Genomic DNA, 20379 nt, shown 5'->3' on the forward strand with positions numbered 1-20379 from the left:
TGCTGGAAGACATTCCCACTTCTGAACTTAAGTCCTCTTGCTAACACACCACTTGCCTTGCTCATTCCTGCTGCACCTGTCTGACAACTGGCACAGAAGGACACTGATGCCCCTCTGAACATCCACGCATCATTCCTGATGAAGGGCTTGTGCCCCAAGATACGACTGTCCTACTGCTCGACCCACTGTGCTTTGCCAGTTGTGGTCGTCTCTACATCAGGAAGACCGAGCGTAAACTTGGGGAATGGTTTGCCGAGCATCACAGCCGGGTCCGCAGAGGCTGAGCGGACTTCCCAGTCTCCACCCATTTTAATGCCCCTTCCCACTCCCCTTCTGACAAATTGGAGGAACAAAACCTCATCTTGTCTGAGCAGTCCACAGCCAGGAGGACTCGACACAGTTCTCCAGTTTCAAATAATCTCCCATCCCATCCCCCAACTCACTTCCCAGCCCCTTCCACTCTTCCCTGCCAACTAGATTCCATCCTCCCATTCACCAACCAGGTTATGGGGATAAGGCAGGAAAAGGATACTGATTGAGGATGATCAGTCATGATCATAATGAATGGTGGTGCTGGCTCGAAGGGCAGAAGAGCCAACTCCTGCACCTATTGTCTATTGTATCCTCTACCTGTCTCCACCTATCCCCACTTCATCACCCTGCCCCCAGCACACCCTTGTTCCACAGCTCTCCCTACACCCACCCCCAATCCTGAACAAAGGTTACACCAGATACCTCAACTTCTCCACCTCCTGATACTGCCTGGCTTGCTGCGTTCTTCCAGTCTCCTGCCTGTCTATTTTGCCAATTGAGACAAAGGCTTGGACTAACTTTTCCAGAGTCTGTCCCCTCGCTGGATTCACTCCCATTCCTTTCAGTTGCTCCAAGTCAACAATTGAACCCCAGAATCGAACGTAAATGGAAAAGGGGGTGAGAAAAGAGAATGCTGTACACACAGATGTTGGACAGAGGAAGGAAGCTGCAGTCTGAGTGAAGCTCAATCTTCATTGAGAGAGAGGAGGGGCAGGAGCTTCAGATCCTCATGGCCCAACTTCCGCATTCACCAATAGGAGAGCTCCGAATGGCAGGACGACAAGTCTCCTTCCGGTCCTCCAGTGATCCTTATTTGTCCATCAAAAGTAGGTTTTGCCCCTTTTCTGCTGACAATGAGGAACACGCCCAATATTTTGGTGACATTGGCAAACATGTGTGCTGCTTGGTGACACCGAGGAGCGTACACAATATGCTCTGTAGCAATGCTGGTGTTATTGACAGATGTTAAGTTTCCAAATGTCTATCGGAGATCAAAAAGTGCAGAGTGATTTTTTTTCCCCCATGTGACTCGATATTTGATTGAGCAGCCAGACAAATGCAAAAGCAATGTTTTTAAGTCTTTTCCTCCGTGTTGGGGTGACCTTCACAACTAGAGGACATAGGTTTAGGGTGAGGCCACAAAGATATAAAAGGTACCTGAAGGGCAATGTTTCCATGCAGAGGGTGGTGCAGGTATGGAATGAGCTGCCAGAGGAAGTGCTGGATGCCGGTATAATTAGAGCCTTTAAAAGGTATCTGGATGGGTATATGAATAGGAATGGTTTAGAGGGATATAGTGCTGACAAAGGGGACTTGATTCACGTAGGATATCTGGTTGGCGTGGACAGGTTGGACTGAAGGGGTGTGTTTCCGTGCTGTACATCTCTATGACTTTAAATAATAAAAAGTCTACTTCTCCAATGAACAAACTATATCCATGTTAACAAGGCTTAGTGCACAACCTGCTTCACAAACCATTCTCAACAGGTCCTGCCCCTTCAATGACTGAGGAACATATACATGTTGGTGCATAGTATCCTTCACTAGTATTTACACACTACCCTCAGCAATTGCACAAGTAACAGCAAAGAGTAAACAGCACAAGGATTAAACACACAGTGAGGGGTAAACAGCACAAGCGCCAGTAAAAGCAGATGGAAAGTGAGTGTAAAATGTGACTATGACAGGACAGGCCCCACATTCCTTCCCCTCCGTCCCCCCCACAACCTGCCTCACCTTTCACCTCCCGGGCCCAGTACCTTCCAGGTGGCCCCATAGTTGACACAGGGGCCGCCCCACGACCAGTAGAACTCCACCACCCAGGCGCCCGACCAGTTCCCAAGCAGGTCCTTAACCCCATCCGCCTCCAGAATGTTCACCGGCTCCTGGCTGCTGTACAGCCGGCCGGTGTGGCCGTGACACAGCAGCTGCGCCAGGAAGGCGGCGGCGGCGGCCAGTGCCGGGTGTCTGCCCCGGGCCGCACGGCGCCATTTTCCTAACGGCCGCCCTCCCGCCGCTTCCTCGCTCGAGCGACTTCTCCTCCCAACCGCCTTCGCCCCCGCGTGACGTCTGCACGGGGGGATGGGCGGGGCCGGGGGAGCCTCACCGTCACCAAGCAACAGCCACCTCGCGCTACAACTGCTCATTCACAAAAACAAACTCTCCTGTCTCGCTCTGCAGCTGCAGGGGGGGACACTGCCACGTTTCGAGGAGCCCTGTCTACATTGGGAAAGCTCACCGCTCCATTTAAACACATATTCCCACATCTAACGGAACGGCCTCATATCTAAAGGGGGAAATCTGCATTTTAAAGGGACATGGACATTTTAACGGGTATTTCCGCAAATACAGAGATGTAAATGGACGAGATTACATTTCAAAGGGATGTGGGCACATTCAAAGGGATATCTTAATATGTAAAGTGACGCAGTTATATCTAAATGAATCTACATTTCGAAGAGACGTTGCCCTGTTTATAAGTAGAGACAATAGGTGTGAATTGTCTGTGTCCCAATGTTGAGTCAAACTGACATGTTTCTCAGAAAAGCTCTGCACTTAAATTACATTCTTAAGAAGATAATTTATAGATTAGAGTGTAGGTTAGGGAGAATTGGCCGTGCTAAGTTACCCATAGTGACCAGGGATGTACAGGTTAGGGTGGATTGGCCATGGGAAATACGGAGTAAGGAGTTGGGTATGGGATACTGTTCAGAGGGCCAGAGTAAAATAGATGGGCTGAATGGCCCACTTCCACAATTCGTCCATCCCCACCAGGATTCCAAACTAGACCAGTCTCACTTGCCTGCAATTGGCCCATTTCCCTCTAAACCTTTCTATTCATGTACCCATCCAAATGCTGTTTCAATGTTGTCACTTTACCTGCATCGACCACATCCTCAGCAAGTTCATTCCACATGCAAATCAGCCTTTCAAAATGTTGCCCCTCCGCTTCCTTTTAAATCTCTCTCTTCACATTAAAAGAAAATGCCCCCGAGTTTTGAGTTCCCCTATACTAAGCAAGAGCCATTTTCGATTCACCTTACCTCCACTCCTCATGATTTTATCAATCTCAATGAGGTCAACCCCCAACCGCCTGTGCTCACGTGAATAAAGTCTCAGCCTCTCCTTATAACTCAAAGCCTCCAGTCTTTACAACATCCTGGTAAATCTTTATTAAACTCTCCCTAATAGTATTCTTCCTATTACAGGCTCACCAGAACTGTACTCAGTACTCTGAAAGTGGCCTCACCAACATCCTGTACAACCTCAACATGATGTCCCAACCCCTATACTCAGTGGTGTGAACAATGAAGACAATATTACAAAACGCCACCTTAACCACTCTGTCTACCAGTGATGCAACTTCCAAAGAACTATGTACCTGAACACTGCCTCCCCCCACCTCCATGTTTATCTGTTCTCTAACATGACTCATGGCCCAACCATTATCTGGACAAGTCCTTGTTTTAGCAAAAATGCAACCCCTTGCTTTTATTAAGCCTCTCTCTCACACACATACTCTATCTCTCAGACACACAGACAGACAGACACACACCCCTCAACTCTCTCACACTCACAGCCTCATACTCCATCACACACTCACTTTCCTAAGCATACACAACACACTTCTGTGCACACTCACACACAAACTCACATGCGCACACTCTCACTCTCCCATGCACATACACACACCACTCTTTGGGGTGAAATTGTATTGGCAGAATTATATTTGCAGATACATTCAATTTTGTTCACAAAGCACACAATCTGCAGGCAGTCAATCCATGTAATATTTTACAAATTCCGACTTTGGAAACAGAACCAGTCTGATTCAAGATTGGAATACTGACAGACACAAATCTGACACCTTTAATGCATTGTCTGAGCGGAGATATTTATTTTTATAAAATCTTATGTCATCTCAAGAACATTGTTACATATTAATGAACCAAAGCCCACACCCATTCTAAGAGATGAAGACTATCTAAGTTTGTTCAATATATTCTATCAGTTGTATGACACTGATCTTTCGATACAAGTTCTGTGTCTTATGATGCTGTTCCATGAGGCTTATGTGTTGATGAGGCAAGATTGTACAGATGAGGCAATGGGATTTATCTGAGGAATCTCTGGGAAGCTCGGGAGGAAATAGCAGAGCCTTTGGCTTTGATATTTGAGTCTTCATTGTCGACGGAGGAGTGCCAATGCTGTGCCCTTATTCAAGAGAGGGCATAACTACAAATTGAGGGGTGATAGCTATAAGACAGATGCCAGAGGCAAGATCTTTACACAGAGAGTGGTAAGGGCATGGTAAGCCACATTAGGGAGATTTAAACAATCCTTCGATAAGTGCATGGATGATTTTGGGATAGTGTAGGGGAACGAGCTGAGAATAGTTCGCAGGTCAGCGCAACATCGAGGGCCGAAGGGCCTGTTCTGCGCTGGATTGTTCTATGTTCTAAACTTAGTGCAGGAGGCTGAAAGACATGAGCAGCTTTAAAACAAAAACCTCTTGGAGCTCAAAGCTTTCAATGAGAGTCTGAGCCCGGTGGTAAGTTCAGGTAACCTTTATTGCAACCCAACTTTGTTACAGCTTCAGATCCCCCCAGCAAAAAGGCAGAGAAAATGTAGTTGCTTTTTGAACAGCTCAGGGTGAAAGTGCACACACCACACCTCCCCTGTTCCCCCAACCCCCCACCCTTCTCACTGTCTTTACTATTGGTCAGCACCAAGTTGTCCCTTTGTAATTGGATCCTTGGTTCAGCCGTAACCCGGAGGAAGTATTGCCTCACTCAGCAATTTCAACCCATACCCTGTCTCCAACTAAGTTTCTCCCCGCTCCTTTGCCAGTGGGGGGAGGGCAGTGTGGAGTCAACCAGACTGCTGTGGGTCTGGAGTCACGTGTAGGCCAGACCGGGTAAAGGATGCAGCTGGAACGACTGAGTGTATCCTTTCCCACAATGGGGGTTCCCTTCCCTAACAAGGGAGAGAGGGAATCAGATGGGGGCTTTCTCCCCCTACCACCCCCTCCCTGAAACGGTCTCATCGTTAAATTCCCAACTCCACATTTCTGACCGAATACCAATTCTGCCATCTGTCGTGGCAGGATTCAAACCCGGGAGTCCCCGGAACCGGGTTGATATTCCAATCGATAATGGCACTCGGCCGTCACTCCTTCAATCTCCCTGCGATGGCACGTGAACTCGCTGGTGTCTCCGCAGGTTGGAGGAGCAGGTGAAGCCCTTCCCGCAGTGAGGGCAGGTGTATGGTCTCTCCCCGGTGTGTATCCGCTGGTGGATCAGCAGCGTGGAGGAATAGCTGAAGGCCTTCCCGCACTGAGAGCAAGTGAAGAGCCTCTCCCTTGTGTGAATCCGCTGGTGGCTCCGCAGGTGGGAGGAGCAGTTGAAACCCTTCCTGCATTCGGGGCAGCTGAAGGGTCTCTCCCCGGTGTGGATCCGCTGGTGGGTCAGCAGGGTGGAGGAATCGTGAAAGGCCTTCCCACACTCAGGGCAGCTGAAGGGCCTCTCCCCGGTGTGGATCCGCTGGTGGCTCCGCAGGTTGGAGGAGCAGGTGAAGCTCTTTCTGCACTGAGGGCAGGTGTACGGTCTCTCCCCGGTGTGGATACGCTGGTGGGTCAGCAGGTTGGAGGAATACCTGAAGGCCTTCCCACACTCTGGGCAGCTGAACGGCTTCTCTCCTGTGTGGACCCGCTGGTGGGCCAACAGGGCAGAGAAAAATATGAAGGCCTTCCCACAATCTGGGCAGCTGATGGGTTTTTCCCCCGTGTGGCTCCGCTGGTGCCTCAGCAGGTGGAAGTAATCTCTGAAGGCCTTCCCGCAGTCAGTGCAGGGGAATGGCCTCTCCCCGGTGTGACAGCGCCGATGAGTCTCCAGGGTAGACGGGACACGGAAGCCTTTCCCACAGTCCCCACACTTCCACGGTTTCTCCACAGGGCGGGATTCCTCAGGATTCTCCATGGCCACAGCTTCAGCTGCACACAAACACGTGTAGAGCCCCTCCCTGCCGTGAAATCCCCTTCGCTGGCTGTATAACTGTTTCAGGCTCCACACACAGTGTGCTTCAACAGTGGGGTCTCTCGTCCAGTCCCACCTGATGTTGAAAACGTCCTCAAACAGGAACCAAAAAGTGTTGATCCCTCTCACAGAATTCAGTCAAAAATTGTTGTGGTCCCGATGGATTGAGTGACTGTCAGAAATTAACAACAAAGTGAGGACTGCAGACGCTGGAGAGTCAGTCAAAAAATGTGGCGCTGGCAAAACAGCAGGTCAGGCAGCATCCGAGGAGCAGGAGAGTCAATGTTTCGGACATAAGCCTTCCATCCATTGATTTTGAAACTTCAGTCTTCAGATTTTCAAATAGTCTGCAAAAAGAGATTACAAAAGTCATCACTATCAGTGCAGGGTAGAAATTCAGAACAAGCCACTCTACTTTCTGTGGAATATTCTTTTGCTGTTCCACAAAATTGAAAGCACCATCCCACTCTCCCTTCCCCCTCTGTTCTCACTCCGCTCTAACTAATTCCCCTGAAGGTTGGCTATCTTGTCAGCAAGGGTCTGTTTCCGTGCTGTCCATCTCGATGACTCCAGTCGCATTTGCCATCACTTGGCCCTCACCCATCTGAACCCTTCATATTCAGATGCCTGTCCAGGAGCCTTTTGACATATCATCGTACCAGCACCCACCACTTCCTCTGGCAGCTCACGCCATCGCTCAAGCGATGCCACGTTGCAAGTGTCTGGTCTGGTGCACCAGATGACATCAGGATAATCTCAGATCGTTCCAGATCGCATCGATACTCAGTCAGTGGCTTTCCCGATCAGGATGTTGTACGTGATCATACAGGTCAGTGGGTAGGTGATCCCCCACCTCTTAGTTCAAGTATCTCTACGAGAACTCCCTTGCTGGAGGGTCCCTTGGAGACACTTCAACTGGACTTCATTGAGTTGTAGAAATGAGTTGAGATGCTGTAAATATGTTTTGCTTATTGTTGATGTCTTTTCAAAGTGGATTGAAGCCTACCCTCTTCCTAACACTACTGCTGAGTCTGTGGTGAAGATTTTGTTTAAGGAAATAATTCCTTCAGTATACCTGCGTGCATTAGCTCGGACAATGGACCACACTTTGTAGGTAATATTAACGGAGAACTCTGTTCCCAGCTTTGTATTTGTCGGCAACTGCATGGTGCTTATCATCCTCAGGCGGCCGGCCTTGGTGAATGTTTTAACCAGACTCTAGACTAAACTTGCCAAATTAATGGCTGAGTCTGGCCTCTCCTGGTTATGCTAATCCCTGTGGCCTCATTCCAGATGCGATCCATGTCTGTGGGCAAGACGTGACTGTCCCTAGCAGAGAGTCTCTCTGGTCACCCTCTCTGTACCCCTTGGAACGATTCAGCTCCTTTCTCAGTCCCCTTCCACCACATGACCGAAGAAATGGTCGGTTATGTTCTGGCTCTAACTAGTGTTATGTGTGCCTGTCACTCCCAGGAGCGTGTGGCCTACAGCGATGTTCCCTCCCTTTCAGCCTCGTCACGGGTAGAGCCTGGTTCGTTGGTGCTCGTCAAGACCTGGACTGGCAAAGGTCTCCAACCTCGTTGGGATGGCCCCTTCCAGGTTTTACTTCCCACCCCTACGGTGGTCAAAGTCACTGGGCACTCAGCTTGGGTCCAACTGCACCATTGTAAATTGATTGACTGCACCAATCAAAAGTGGGGAAGAGGAGGAGAGAATACTGGAATCCCAACAAAAGGAGTGGACCCTGTCCAGTTGGGTTTTTGAATTTTGCTGTTGTTCTAATGTTAATCTTATTACAGATACTTGAACTAAGAGGAGGGACATGGGGGGGGAAATCGCCTATCTCCTCATCTTTCTGATCACGTACAACATCCTGATGGGGAAAGCCACTAAGTATGGATGCGACCAGGAATGATCAGAGATTATCCACCACCCATGCTGAGGTGATGTCGTCCAGTGCACCGGACCAGACGCCTTTGACGTGTGGGACGTGATGAAGATTGATATTGCAATGGACTCTTACATCAGAAAGACCAGATGGTCCATCTGGACAGTAGAAATCAGTGGGAGTTACCATGTCGTTACCATGGTTTTTTTGATTTTACCTGCAGAAGCAAGCCTAGTGAGGATAAAAATGGTCAACCCCGTTATTATGGTAAATATTTTAAGGGCGCCCAGGAACACCATCCCTTTTTGCAGGACAGGCCGACTCGAGAAAAGGGAAGCTTGATAGGGAAAACTCCACAATCCACAAACAACTTATTTATACAGGCCCACAGAACGCTCTTCACCCCAGAGGCAGGAGTATGTTACTCCTCTCTATCAGGAGATGACTTACTTGCCCCGTCCCCAGTCCCCGATTCCATACTATTCGTCAGTCTTCCTGCTGCCGACCCTGCGAAGTGAAATATCACTTTCCAATAGCTCCGGTCTGTGTATACAAACAGCTGGAGTAACACTGGCTGGGGTACAGCAGGCCTGAAGCGGTACATGGACCTGGAATGGACTGGGTGACAATACAGGACACCCAATAGGCTGGGGAATCCAGAGTACCCTGAGGTTGGAGGGATCGGCAGGGGTGACAAGTCAAAAGAACCGCAATTCCCTCTTTTGTGGTCTGACCATTCGAGGAAATAAGACTAAAGAGGCTCTGGAACAGAGGAAACTGGGATTATCAGACCTGTGTCTTTACTCTATGCAGAATCGGTATGCCTTAGACTATATACTCGCCCGGGAGGGTGAGGTCTGCACCACTGTCCAAGATAAATGCACTATGGGCATTCCCGATCTCACTGGCAATATTACTAAGATACAAGAAGAGATCCGGGTATTCCTTGACAGAATGACTGAAGGGACCAATTGGGGAAACTGCAGGTCAGGCTGATGGTACAATTGGCTTATCAATTTAGCTATTTATGTTTGTCGGTATTGGTATTGTTAGGTATTTAATTGCTCGGCTTATGAGGTCCCTTAGTGATATAGATTTGCCCCAGCAGATGCACCTTTTGCGATCCGATGGCTCACCCACATGTGTCGATGGCGATGATAAATATGACCAGATGAGCCGCGAAGATGGTGGTGCCGCTCTGCAGGATGTTGATGGCTGGACCACCTTGAAGGGCATTCATTTGGACTAGCCTTCTCTTTCAGTGATCACGGTGCAATCAAAGGGAGGAATGAGGGTGTGGGCATCTGGGTGATAAAGTCTACAGCCTTAAAACTTGTCATTAAACATTTAGACTAAAATGTAATGCTGAATTATTGAACACATTTCCTGCACTAGAAAATAAACAGGCAGGAAGGCTCAGAAAGAGGAGAGAACTTAAAGATAGGGACACCTGGGCTCACCAAGTGATAACAGGATGCTGTAAGGCAATTAAGAAGGTTTGCCTCAGCATCGGTGAATCTGTGTGAACAGGACACCAAGTGATAACATTCACAGCCGTTCCCTCGTGAAATTATAGATAGCCTTTGAATCTGACCCTGAAACAAGACTAGGTACTATCCATAACTTTGTAATTAATGGTTGGATCTTGTCCATTATAATGGATTCTTACTACCCCTTGCAAGTGGGGCATTCACAAATTAAATCTTTGCTGACCTGAGTGTTCAAAAGGACACGAGAGAGAGAGACCATTTTAGTGCTGAGGCTGTTGAATTCCGGAGAAAATTAACTCTTAGTGCTTATCTGCTCTGGATTGAATTGAATTGCATTTTGGGACTTTATGACGGAAGATCTTTATTCCAGGCTTCCAAAGAGTACGATCTCCAGGATAAACCAAGAGAGAGGCTTTACAGGTCTGAGTCCACAAAGGATTCCCTGGGCCACCTCAAATCTCCACTTGAACATGGGAGGTAGGACAAAATAGCTTCTGCTTGGCTAACTCGGTGGGAACTGAGTCAGGCAGATACTGGCGACTCAGAACAAACAAGAAACCACAGACTGACATAAATCCAGTGAAAAAAATTGCAAATGCAGAAATAACAAATATGAACCTAACCATTAATCGCAGAAGTAACGGTTTAACCCTAACCACCAGACAGGCCAAATACGTTTCCAAGAAAAGGTCGTCTACAAGAAATTATGATAGATTAGATTAGATTAGATTCCCTGCAGTGTGGAAACAGGCCCTTCACCCCAACCAGTCCACGCTGACCCTCTGAAGAGTAACCCACCCAGACCCATTTTCCCTCTGACTAATGCACCTAACACTATGGGTAATTTAGCATGGCCAATCCATCTTTGGACACTGGGAGGAAACCGGAACACCTGGAGGAAACCCACGCAGACATCAGGAGAATGAGCAAACTCCACACAGATGGTCACCCAAGGCTGGAATCGAACTTGGGACCCTGGTGCTGTGAGGCTGCAGTGCTAACCACTGAGCCACCGTGCCGCCCTAGGCTAAGTCAAAAATGCACGAGGACCTTGCGGGATCTGATTGAGCTTGATCACATAGTAACAACCAATGTCTGACTCAAAACAGTGTATATAAGTTCTATACAAACTCTGTAAAAGTCGGCAGATTCTTCTGGCACTCTGGGAGTACTCATCGGTGGCCCAGTGGTTAGCACTGCTGCCTCACAGCACTAGGGTCCCAGGTTCAATTCCAGCCTAGGCGGGGCTGGCTGTGTGGAGTTTGCACATTCTCCCCACGTCTGCATGGGTTTCCTCCCACAATCCAAAGATGTGCAGGTTTGGTGAATTGGCCATGCTAAACTGCCCATAATGTTAGGTGCATTAGTTAGAGGGAGATGGGTCTGGGTGGGCTACTCTTCAGAGGGTCGGTGTGGACTGGTTGGGCCGAAGGGCCTGTTTCCACCCTGCTGGGAATCCAATCTAATCCTCTGGGCTGATCAGACTCTACCAACCCGGCTATATCAAAGAATAAACTATTGCTTGTGTGATTGACAAAGAGTCATTTCCAGGTGTGTTTATTGACCAATCCCAGAAATCCGAAGATCCATATAGCAGTCCGGATCAGAACAACCAGATTAGATTATTTAGTGTGGAAACAGGCCCTTCGGCCCGACAAGTCCACACCGACCCGCCGAAGCACAACCCACCCATACCCCTACATTTACCCCTTACCTAACACTACGGGCAATTTAGCACGTCCAATTCACATGACCTGCACATCTTTGGATTGTGGGAGGAAACCGGAGCACCCGGAGGAAACCCACGCAGATACGGGGAGAATGTGCAAACTCCACACAGTCAGTCACCTGAGGCAGGAATTGAACCCAGGTCTCTGGCGTCGTGAGGCAGCAGTGCTAATGCAGCAGGAAATGGTTAATGTCCCCAGGAAGTGGGGAGCAAAATAAGACATCAAGGCATTAACACCAACACCAGGGAGAAACTGAACATACAGACGTGCCAAATATTAGTGGCAAGCCAGAATCACAGATGTACAGCACAGAAACAGTCCATGCTGACCAGATATCCTAAATCAATCTAGTCCTATTTGCCAGCACTTGGCCCATGTCCCTCTAAATGCTTCCCAACATATATCTATCCAGATACCTTTTAAAGGTTGTAATTGTACCAGCAGACACCACTTCCTCTGGCAGCTCATTCTTTACACACATCACCCTCTGTACACAGGAGTTGCCCCTTAGGTTTAGGGTGAGATTTGAAAGAAACCTATGAGCAACCGCAGATCAAAGATCTTGTCTATTTACCCTCGCCATGCCCCACATTATTTTATACAAGGTTGTAGGGTCACCCCTGTGGGACATGAGTAAAGCAGTGTTACTTCTGTAACCATAATTGCTTCTGCAAGGTAAATAAACTAATGACATGGTATAATTGCTTCAGCCAAGAGTGGAGTTAACAAGAGTGAAAACTATGTGAAGGAAATATATTATTGCTTCTGTATTAGTTAAAATGTGCACACAAGAATGAAATGTGCCTGCAAACAATGGTAGATATTACAGACAAACAGATAAAGGTGCTGTGAGGCGAGGGGGTGTAGGTTAAACTAGATATGCTCGTACAAACAGTTATAAGCATCTGTTTCCTGCTTCTGCGAAAACAAAATAAATCACAATCAAGGAGGCCAGAAGGCTCAGTGTCGGCGGAAAATGGGAGGAAATGTTGCTTTCGCATACAAGGAAGCAGCTGGCAGTGAGAGAGGATATACGCTCACACTTTGTTCACGCACATGGCCGGATAAGGCAAGAAATAGACAAGAGGAATGGACGCCACCGGGAAAGAATGGAGGGACCAACCGATCATTTGCGGGTCAGCTTGGAACATCAGGGCGGGGGAATGGGAATGAGGGAAGGAAGTTGAATGTGCTGGAGCCAAGGCGGAGGAAGAACAGAGGATGCAAAACCGGTTTGAAGCTGCAATGAGGAATACTGCATGTACTGTACTTGTACCTGTTGCAGTTACTGGTGGGAAATCGGCTGCATTTTAAACTTAAAAACAGACAAGATATCCAGCCCTCCCCCTTCCCAATCTCTATCCTTCCGTCCCTCCTCACCCGGGTAACTAAGACACATACCTGAGTTTGCAGAGTCTGCTCCCTCCCTGGATTCACTCCAGTTGCTACAAGTGAACAGTTTCCCCTGCTCCCATCTCTGTCTCCCTCCCAGGATGAAGAGTTACCCAGAGGGAGGGAGATTCACTGAAACTGACCGGGCCACTTCCGCGTGGTGACGTCACAAAGGAAGTAGGGGCGGGGCGAGGAAAAGGGACGGTACAGGGGGCGGGGCAAGACCGACCCCACCACGCTGCACTGCGCTTGCGCTCCGCCGACAGCAGAAGGGGAAGAGAACACAGCTGAAAATGTGTTGCTGGATAAAGCCCAGCAGGTCAGGCAGCATCTCAGGAATAAACATAAGCCCTTCATCAGGAGTGGGAGAGAGTTTGCCAAGCAGGCTAAGATAAAAGGTAGGGAGGAGGGACGATGGAGGTGGGATAGGTGGAAGGAGGTCAAGGTGAGGGTGATAGGCCGGAGTGGGTTGGGGGCGGAGAGGTCAGGAAGGAGGTTGGTGCTGAGTTGAGGGAACTGACTGAGACAAGGTGGGGGAAAGAACACTTTCCAAAACCCCCTCCCTGCACAGAATCCCCAGAGTGTGGAAGCAGGCCACTCGGCCTCACCCACCCACACTCATTCCCCTACATTTAACCCTGAGTCATGCGTCTTACCTGCACATTATGCCTAATTTAGCATAGCCAATCCAGCCTAACATGCACATGGGTAATTTAGCATGGCCAATCCACTTTTGATGAGAGTGGTGCTGGAAAAGCACAGCAGTTCAGGCAGCATCCGAGGAGCAGGAAAATTGACGTTTCGGGCAAAAGCCCTTCATCAGGAATAGAGTCGGCAGGGTGGAGAGATAAATGAGGTGGAGGTGGGGAGAAAGTAGAATACAATAGGTGAATGGGGGTGGGAATGGAGGGGATAGGTCAGGGAGGAGGGTGGGGGAAGGTAGCAAAGAGTACAATGGGTGATTGGGGTTGGGGATGAAGGTGATAGGTCAGATAGGAGGGTGGAGTGGCCTGTTCGGATCCGAACTCTGCTGGTTTAAAGGTGGTCCGGAGTCCGTGTAAGATGAGTTGGTTACGGAGGCAGGCACTGAGGAAGCAAATGTGGCTGTGGTAGTGAGTCTGTTTCAGGACATGGTTGAAGAGCTTCAGGGCAGAGGAAATGACCTGGGAGTTGCAGTGGGAGAGGGACTCCCTGAGATTCTTGTCGAGAGAGAAGGAAAACTTCTTCAAGGCAGGCATCCTTACAAGAGGATTCACAGTAGGGTTCAAATCAACTCGGTAAAAACAAGGACTGCAGATGCTGGAAACCAGATACTAGAATCACACAACTCCAGGTTGTAGTCCAACAGGCTTCTTTGGAAGCAGTAACTTTTGGAGTGCTGCCTCTTCATCAGGTGGTTGTGGAGGATAAGATCCTAAGATACAATTTAGAGCAAAACATTCCAGTGTCCTGCCACTGAAATGGTATATTGAACAAACCTGGATTGTTAAGTCTTCCACCTTTTCAACTAGGTTGCAGGTCTCATTGCAATGTAAATCCCAGAACTTCTTGTTGTCACCTTCTGGAGATAACAAGGTTTTATAGCAAAAGTTCACATCTCAGCTCAGACAATGCATTAAAGGTGTGAGATCAGAGTCTGCCTGTATCCCAATCTTGAGTCAGACTGGTTCTATTTCCAAAGTCGAATTTACAAACTATTACATGTATTGACTGCCTGCATATTTTTTCTTATAAAAATGCACATAGAATGTATCTGCAAATATACATCCCCACACACATACAAACAAATTTGTTGGGTGAATTTGTACTTGCAGAATTATGTCTGACTTTGATCAAAAACTGCATGAATCCATGTAAGATTCTGTAAGTCAGTTTAACCATTGTGGCACAGACAGTCTCACACAGGGGAGCTCAATCCTTCAATACATTATCTGGGCTGACGTGACACCAATTGGTAAAGTTCACTTGAGGATTTAACTATTTAAAAAAGTTTTGTGATTTACATTTTGAAAGCACTGAAACTATCATGGTCATTCAAACATGAGAGACTTAACAAATAATCCAGGTCTTTTTCAATATATAATTTCAGTTACATCACACTATAAACTGCTGCTATAAATTCTGTGTCTTACAATCTTATATTCCACAATCCCCTGATGAAGGAGCTGCACTCTGAAAGATACTGCTTCCAATTAAACTTGTTGGACAGTATTCCTCGAGTAGGGCACCATAAGAATCCTGGGAGACCCCTATTTCTTGTTTACTTCGTAATGAACAAACATTAAGCACGATCGCCTATTTATTTCTCATTTTGTTTCATTTTTCTTGTTTTATTCCCTGCGATGAAGTGGGAGAATTGTTAGATTTGGGTCAGCCATTTTGTCACATATTAAAGCCTGGAAACCATTTTGAATCTCAGCTTAGTGCCTGTTTGCTAAAGCTTGTGTTTCCCAGGCTCAGCGGGGACGGTTGGCCTTGCAGCTGTACTGCTTCCTGATAAACAAATTCTTTCCTGACATGGGGCTTTATTTCCATCCCCCACAGTTGGCGTGTCAGGCAGAAGATACCCTGGTCCTCTCAGGTCACTGGTTGATATCCTTTGAGAGATGAAATATGGAGGGTGGTTGCTACTTTTGTTGTGTCCAAAATAAAAAGGAAAGCTGGCCAGGGACAAAAGTGCTGTTAGAAATGTTGATACAATTCTCCCTACTCAGCCACAAGATACTAGTGAGAGAACTCAACAGGGTCCTAGTGTCTGGACGTAATGTTGCTGAGAGCACTTGTGCTTTACAAAGTTAGTAATAAAGAATTTGCTTGCCCCAGGGTTACGAGAGGTGAAACCCTATTTGATAAGCCCTGGACCCACACTGAGGACCGTGGCAGGCTTCAAGATACCCCCGATCTGTTCGAGTGCCCAACATTAGTTTTAATTGCTGAGTAGAAATCTGAAGTATAATTGCTCACTTCAGGATGTCCAGACTTGAATGAATTTAGCACACAGGACACATTGGGTAACTATTAAAGACTCCGTTGTATTTCCCCGGGTTGTGGATTAATGCAGAGACATAAACAACTTGCCTTGAAAACAGTGTTCGATTTGCAAATGGAACAGCTGAGAAGTATTTAGAGTTTGCACACTTGGTTAAGCAGCGATGTGTCACAGCCAGGATTTATGAGGCTCAACTCCCTAACTTGGCCTGTTCTGGAATGTGAGTGCCTCATTACCTTTGGAAGGAAGGAAGGAATAAACAAAAGCTGACAAACTGAGATATGAAGAAAGTTGGAAAATGTTAGAGAGAGACACAGGCAGAAGTTTGCAGAAAAGTTAACACTTCATAATCTGGTTTCAATGCAGATTAGCCTGGGGATGGTACTGATATCACAGGGGCCTCAAAAAGGGTACTCTCCCTCAATCCTCAAACCAAAATGTGGGTGCCCCCTGCTGGACTGGTTTGTGTTCATTCTTTGCTGTTGCCTATTTCTGTTGATTACGTACATTATTGGACACACTCACAAACCTGGTGGCACCCAGATTTTCGGAAAGAAGCTAGGAAAAGATCTGAAGCGTGTTTAATTTGTAAACAAAGAAGATGCATACTCTAAGAGGGATGCCCTGGGTTTGTTAACCACTTCCTTGCCTGGTCGGCCTTTTTTAATGTCTACAACTTGCATATATAGTATCACCTCGTGTTATGAATATTGTCTAATAAGAGTAGATGTATTTAGTAAATGAATCAAAACCATCCCAATGACTGAAACAGCTGACACTGGATTGTTGGACAAGTGGGAAATATTTGCATCAGTTAACCAAAACACTTCAAAGCTTACAGTCACGGGTATGTCAAGTCGAAGAGTTAGGACCGGGGCATTTTGCAGCCTGCTTCCTCAGGCAGAGAATTCCCCAGATACACTACTCTCTGGGAAAAGCAGCAGCCCTCACTTCCTCCTCCCCACCTCTGTCCTAAACCTACTCCCCCAAAGTTTGAGGCCTAGTCTCAGCCACCAGCAGAAATGACTGGATAAGGTAGGGCTTCATCCTCACAGTGCAACGAATTCCCACTTTCCCCCAAAATCCCAGATGGACTCACTTAGTTGCTTGCTGTCTCCCAAATGAAAGATTTCATTGTAACTTCTTCCGGTCCCAGTAAGGGCAAAACATTTTTGAAAGCTGCTCTGAAAGCCCTGTCTTCACAACCACTTTTCTGCTTTCACCGAAGACAGTTAGAGTCATACACCACACAAACAGATCCTTCAGCCCAACTCATCGATGCCAACAATATATCTGAAATCAATCTTTTCCATTTGCCAGCCCATATTCCACAAATCCCTTCCTATTCATGTACCCATCCAGATGCTTCTTAATTGTACCAGCCTCCACCACTTCCTGTCAGCTCATTCCATACATGCAGCACCCTCTGAGAAAAAGTGGCCCCTCAGGTCCCTTTTAAATCTTTGCCCCCTCAGCTCAAACCTCTGCCTTCTAATTTTGGACTCCCCTACCCAGAGGAAAAGACCTTGGCTATTCACACCTATGCATGCCCATTATAAACTTCTATAATGTCACTCCCCACCCTCCGACAGTAAGAGAAAACAGCCCCAGCCTATTCAGCCTCTCCCTCTTGTTCAAACCCACCAACTCTTACACCAGCCTTATAAACCTTTTCCAAACCCTTTCAAGTTTCACAACATACTTCCATAGGATGGAGACCAGAATTACACACAATATTCCAAAAGTGGTCTAACCAATGTCCTGTTCAGCCACAATATGACCTCCCAACTTCTTCACTCAATGCTCTGACCAATAGAGAAAAACATACCAAACATCATCTTCACTATCCTGTCTACCTGCGACTCCACTTACAAGGAACCATGAACATGCACTCCAAGGTCTCTTTCTTCTGCAACTCTCCCCCCGTCTCAGTCCTGCCTGCATTGCTTGACCAAAATGCAACACATCACATTTCTCCAAGTTCAACTCCATCTGCCCCTCCTTAGCCTATCAGCCCATCCATCAATTAGAATTTAAAGTGAACTCTCTTTCCTCTCTTATTCCTTCAAAGCTGAAGATCTCCATCCCACACACTCTCCCTCCATTTTCAATTTGCTGAACCTAATCCCTGCTGTACAACATCCTGAAGGGTCTGCTTCATGCTGATTAACAGGGCCATACTCAGGGGAGATCTAATTGAAACATACAGAAAACTGAACAGCCTGGACAGAGTGGATGTTGGGAAGATGTTTCCATTGGTAGGGGAAACTAAGACCCGAGGGCACAGCTTTAGAGTAAAGGGAAGACCTTTTAGAATGGAGATTAGGAAAAGGCTCTTCAGCCAGAGAGTGGTGAATCTATGGAATTCATTGCAATGAAGACTGCAGAGGCCAGGTCACTGAGGATATTTAGACTGAGATAGCTAGGTTCTTGAGTATCGAAGGGGACAGGGAGAAAGCAGCAGAATGGTGCTCAGAAACTGATCAGCCACGACTGAATGGTAAGAGCAGACCAGATGGGCTGAATAGCCCACTTTCTGCTCCTATGTCTTACACTCTCTTGCTGTCCAGGATACTGAGAATTGGGAGCAGGAGTCGGCCATTTGGTCTTTCAAGCCTGCACCAGCATTGAACAGATCACAAATGGATATGGATCTCCCTACATCTCGGTGCAGAGGCTGGGACTTTTTTCACTGGAGCATTGGAGGTGGAGAGGTGTCCTGAGAGAGGTTTAAAAAATCATGAGGAGTATAGGTGAGGTGAACGGCAGGTGTCATTTCAAGATGAGGGCGCAAACTTAAAGTGAGAGCAGAACGATTCTAAAGACATGAAGAGCACTTTTTATTTAAAAAAAAAGAGTGGTTTGTGTGTGGAATGAATGTCTAGAGGAAGTGATGGATGCAGGTACAGTTACAATGTTTAAAATACATTTGGATAAGTAGGTGAATAAGAAAGGTTCAGAGGGATACGGGCCAAACACAGGCAGGTGGGATGAGTTCAGTCAGTCAGCATGGACTAGTTGGACTGAAGGGTGTGTTTCTACGCTGAATGACTGTCACTGTTCTGTACTGAAAACTATTTTCTTGCCTTCCCCAATAACCATCCACTTCTTTGTTGCTCAAAAATCATGTGAACTCAGCCTTGAATATATTCAATGACCCCCTAACTGCAGGGAGACATCCCCACTTCTAAACTCAATTCCCCTTGGTGATATAACACTTGCCTTGCTGATTGCTTGCTGCACCCGTCTGACTGGTGTAGGAGAACGCTGAGGCCCCTTTGTATGTCCACACATCATTCCTGATAAAGGGCTCGTACTCGAAACGTCAACTGTCCTGCTGCTTGGATGCTTCCTGACCTGCTGTGCTTTTCTGGTGTCACACATTGCGACTCTGATCTCCAGCATTTGCAGTCCTCACTTTCTCCACTTTCCAATAGATCACCATTTAAACAATACACCTCATTTCTGCTTTTTTTTTCCACAGCAAAGACTATAACTTCACCCTGTGGTACTGCACTTGCCATATATTTGAGGCACAGACCGGGACTAACTTTTCCACAGTCTGTCTTCTTTCTGGATTCACTCCCTTTCTTTTCAGTTGCTGCAAGTCAACAATTCGATCCCAGCAAGAAAATAAAAGAAATAGAAAAGGCAGTGAGTATGCTGTTGGACAAAGGAAGGAAATTACAGTCTTGGATGAATATCAATCTTCATTCAGAGAGAGAGGAGCAGCAGCAGCTTCAGAAGTTCATGGGCCAAGATTAGAAAAGCACAGCAGGTCAGGCAGCATCTGAGGAGCAGGAAAATCAACGTCTCAGATTCAGACAATAGGGCTGTTCTGGATGGTAGGAGGACCAGGCTCCTCCTTCCGGTGTTCCTGTGCTCCTCATTGGGCTGGCAAATGAAATTCATGCACCATTTTTCCACACAGATATAAGCATGTGCAGTTTTTTTTTTACAGACACCGGTGAACATGCGCAGCTCTTGCTGGCACCGAGGGGCACACGCAGTAGGCTCTGTAGATATGCTGGTGTAACTGACAGATTCAACTGGCCAAATGCCAATAGGCGGAAAAAAGGGGAGAGCCACAATTTTGTTTCACCTTCCCACTCCCGGCTCTACATAACCACACATGCTCCTCACTATTCTCCTCACGCTCACTCCTCATGATTTTTCAAATCTCAGTCAGGTCATCCCTCAACCTCCTCCACTCCAGTGATAAAGTCCCAGCCTCTCCCTATAACTCAAACCCTCCAGTCCTGGCAATGTCCAAGTAAATCTTTACCGAACCATCTCTAATAGTATTCTTCCTATTACAGGGTGACCAGAACTGTACCCAGTACTCCAAAAAGAAAATAGATTCACCAACATCCTGTACAACCTTAACAGAGAACAAAGAAAATTTACAACCCAGGAACAGGCCCTTCAGCCCTTCAAGCCTAAGCCGATCCAAATCCCCTGTCTAAACCTATCGCGCAATTCCTGAATCTGTATCCCTCTGCTCTCCATCTACTCATGCATCTGTCCAGATGCACTTTTTTTA

General features: G+C 47.2%; 1 protein-coding gene and 1 pseudogene across 1 annotated transcript in view; one reads left to right on the forward strand and one right to left on the reverse strand.

Annotated features, from left to right (window-relative positions):
- The window catches only part of LOC132808003 (zinc finger protein 850-like), a 132319-nt pseudogene that overhangs the window by 79805 nt on the left and 32135 nt on the right, over positions 1 to 20379 (forward strand).
- Positions 1 to 20379, reverse strand: part of LOC132808066 (zinc finger protein 420-like) — a 238857-nt gene that overhangs the window by 14608 nt on the left and 203870 nt on the right. Inside the window, exon 3 of the mRNA XM_060821977.1 lies at positions 5511 to 6694. Within this exon, the coding sequence (XP_060677960.1) occupies positions 5511 to 6290 (780 nt within the window). The 5' untranslated portion in view covers positions 6291 to 6694. The remainder of the gene's footprint in view (positions 1 to 5510; positions 6695 to 20379) is intronic.

This window comes from Hemiscyllium ocellatum (assembly GCF_020745735.1).
Source record: "Hemiscyllium ocellatum isolate sHemOce1 chromosome 27 unlocalized genomic scaffold, sHemOce1.pat.X.cur. SUPER_27_unloc_3, whole genome shotgun sequence".
NCBI classification, from domain to species: Eukaryota; Metazoa; Chordata; class Chondrichthyes; order Orectolobiformes; family Hemiscylliidae; genus Hemiscyllium; species Hemiscyllium ocellatum.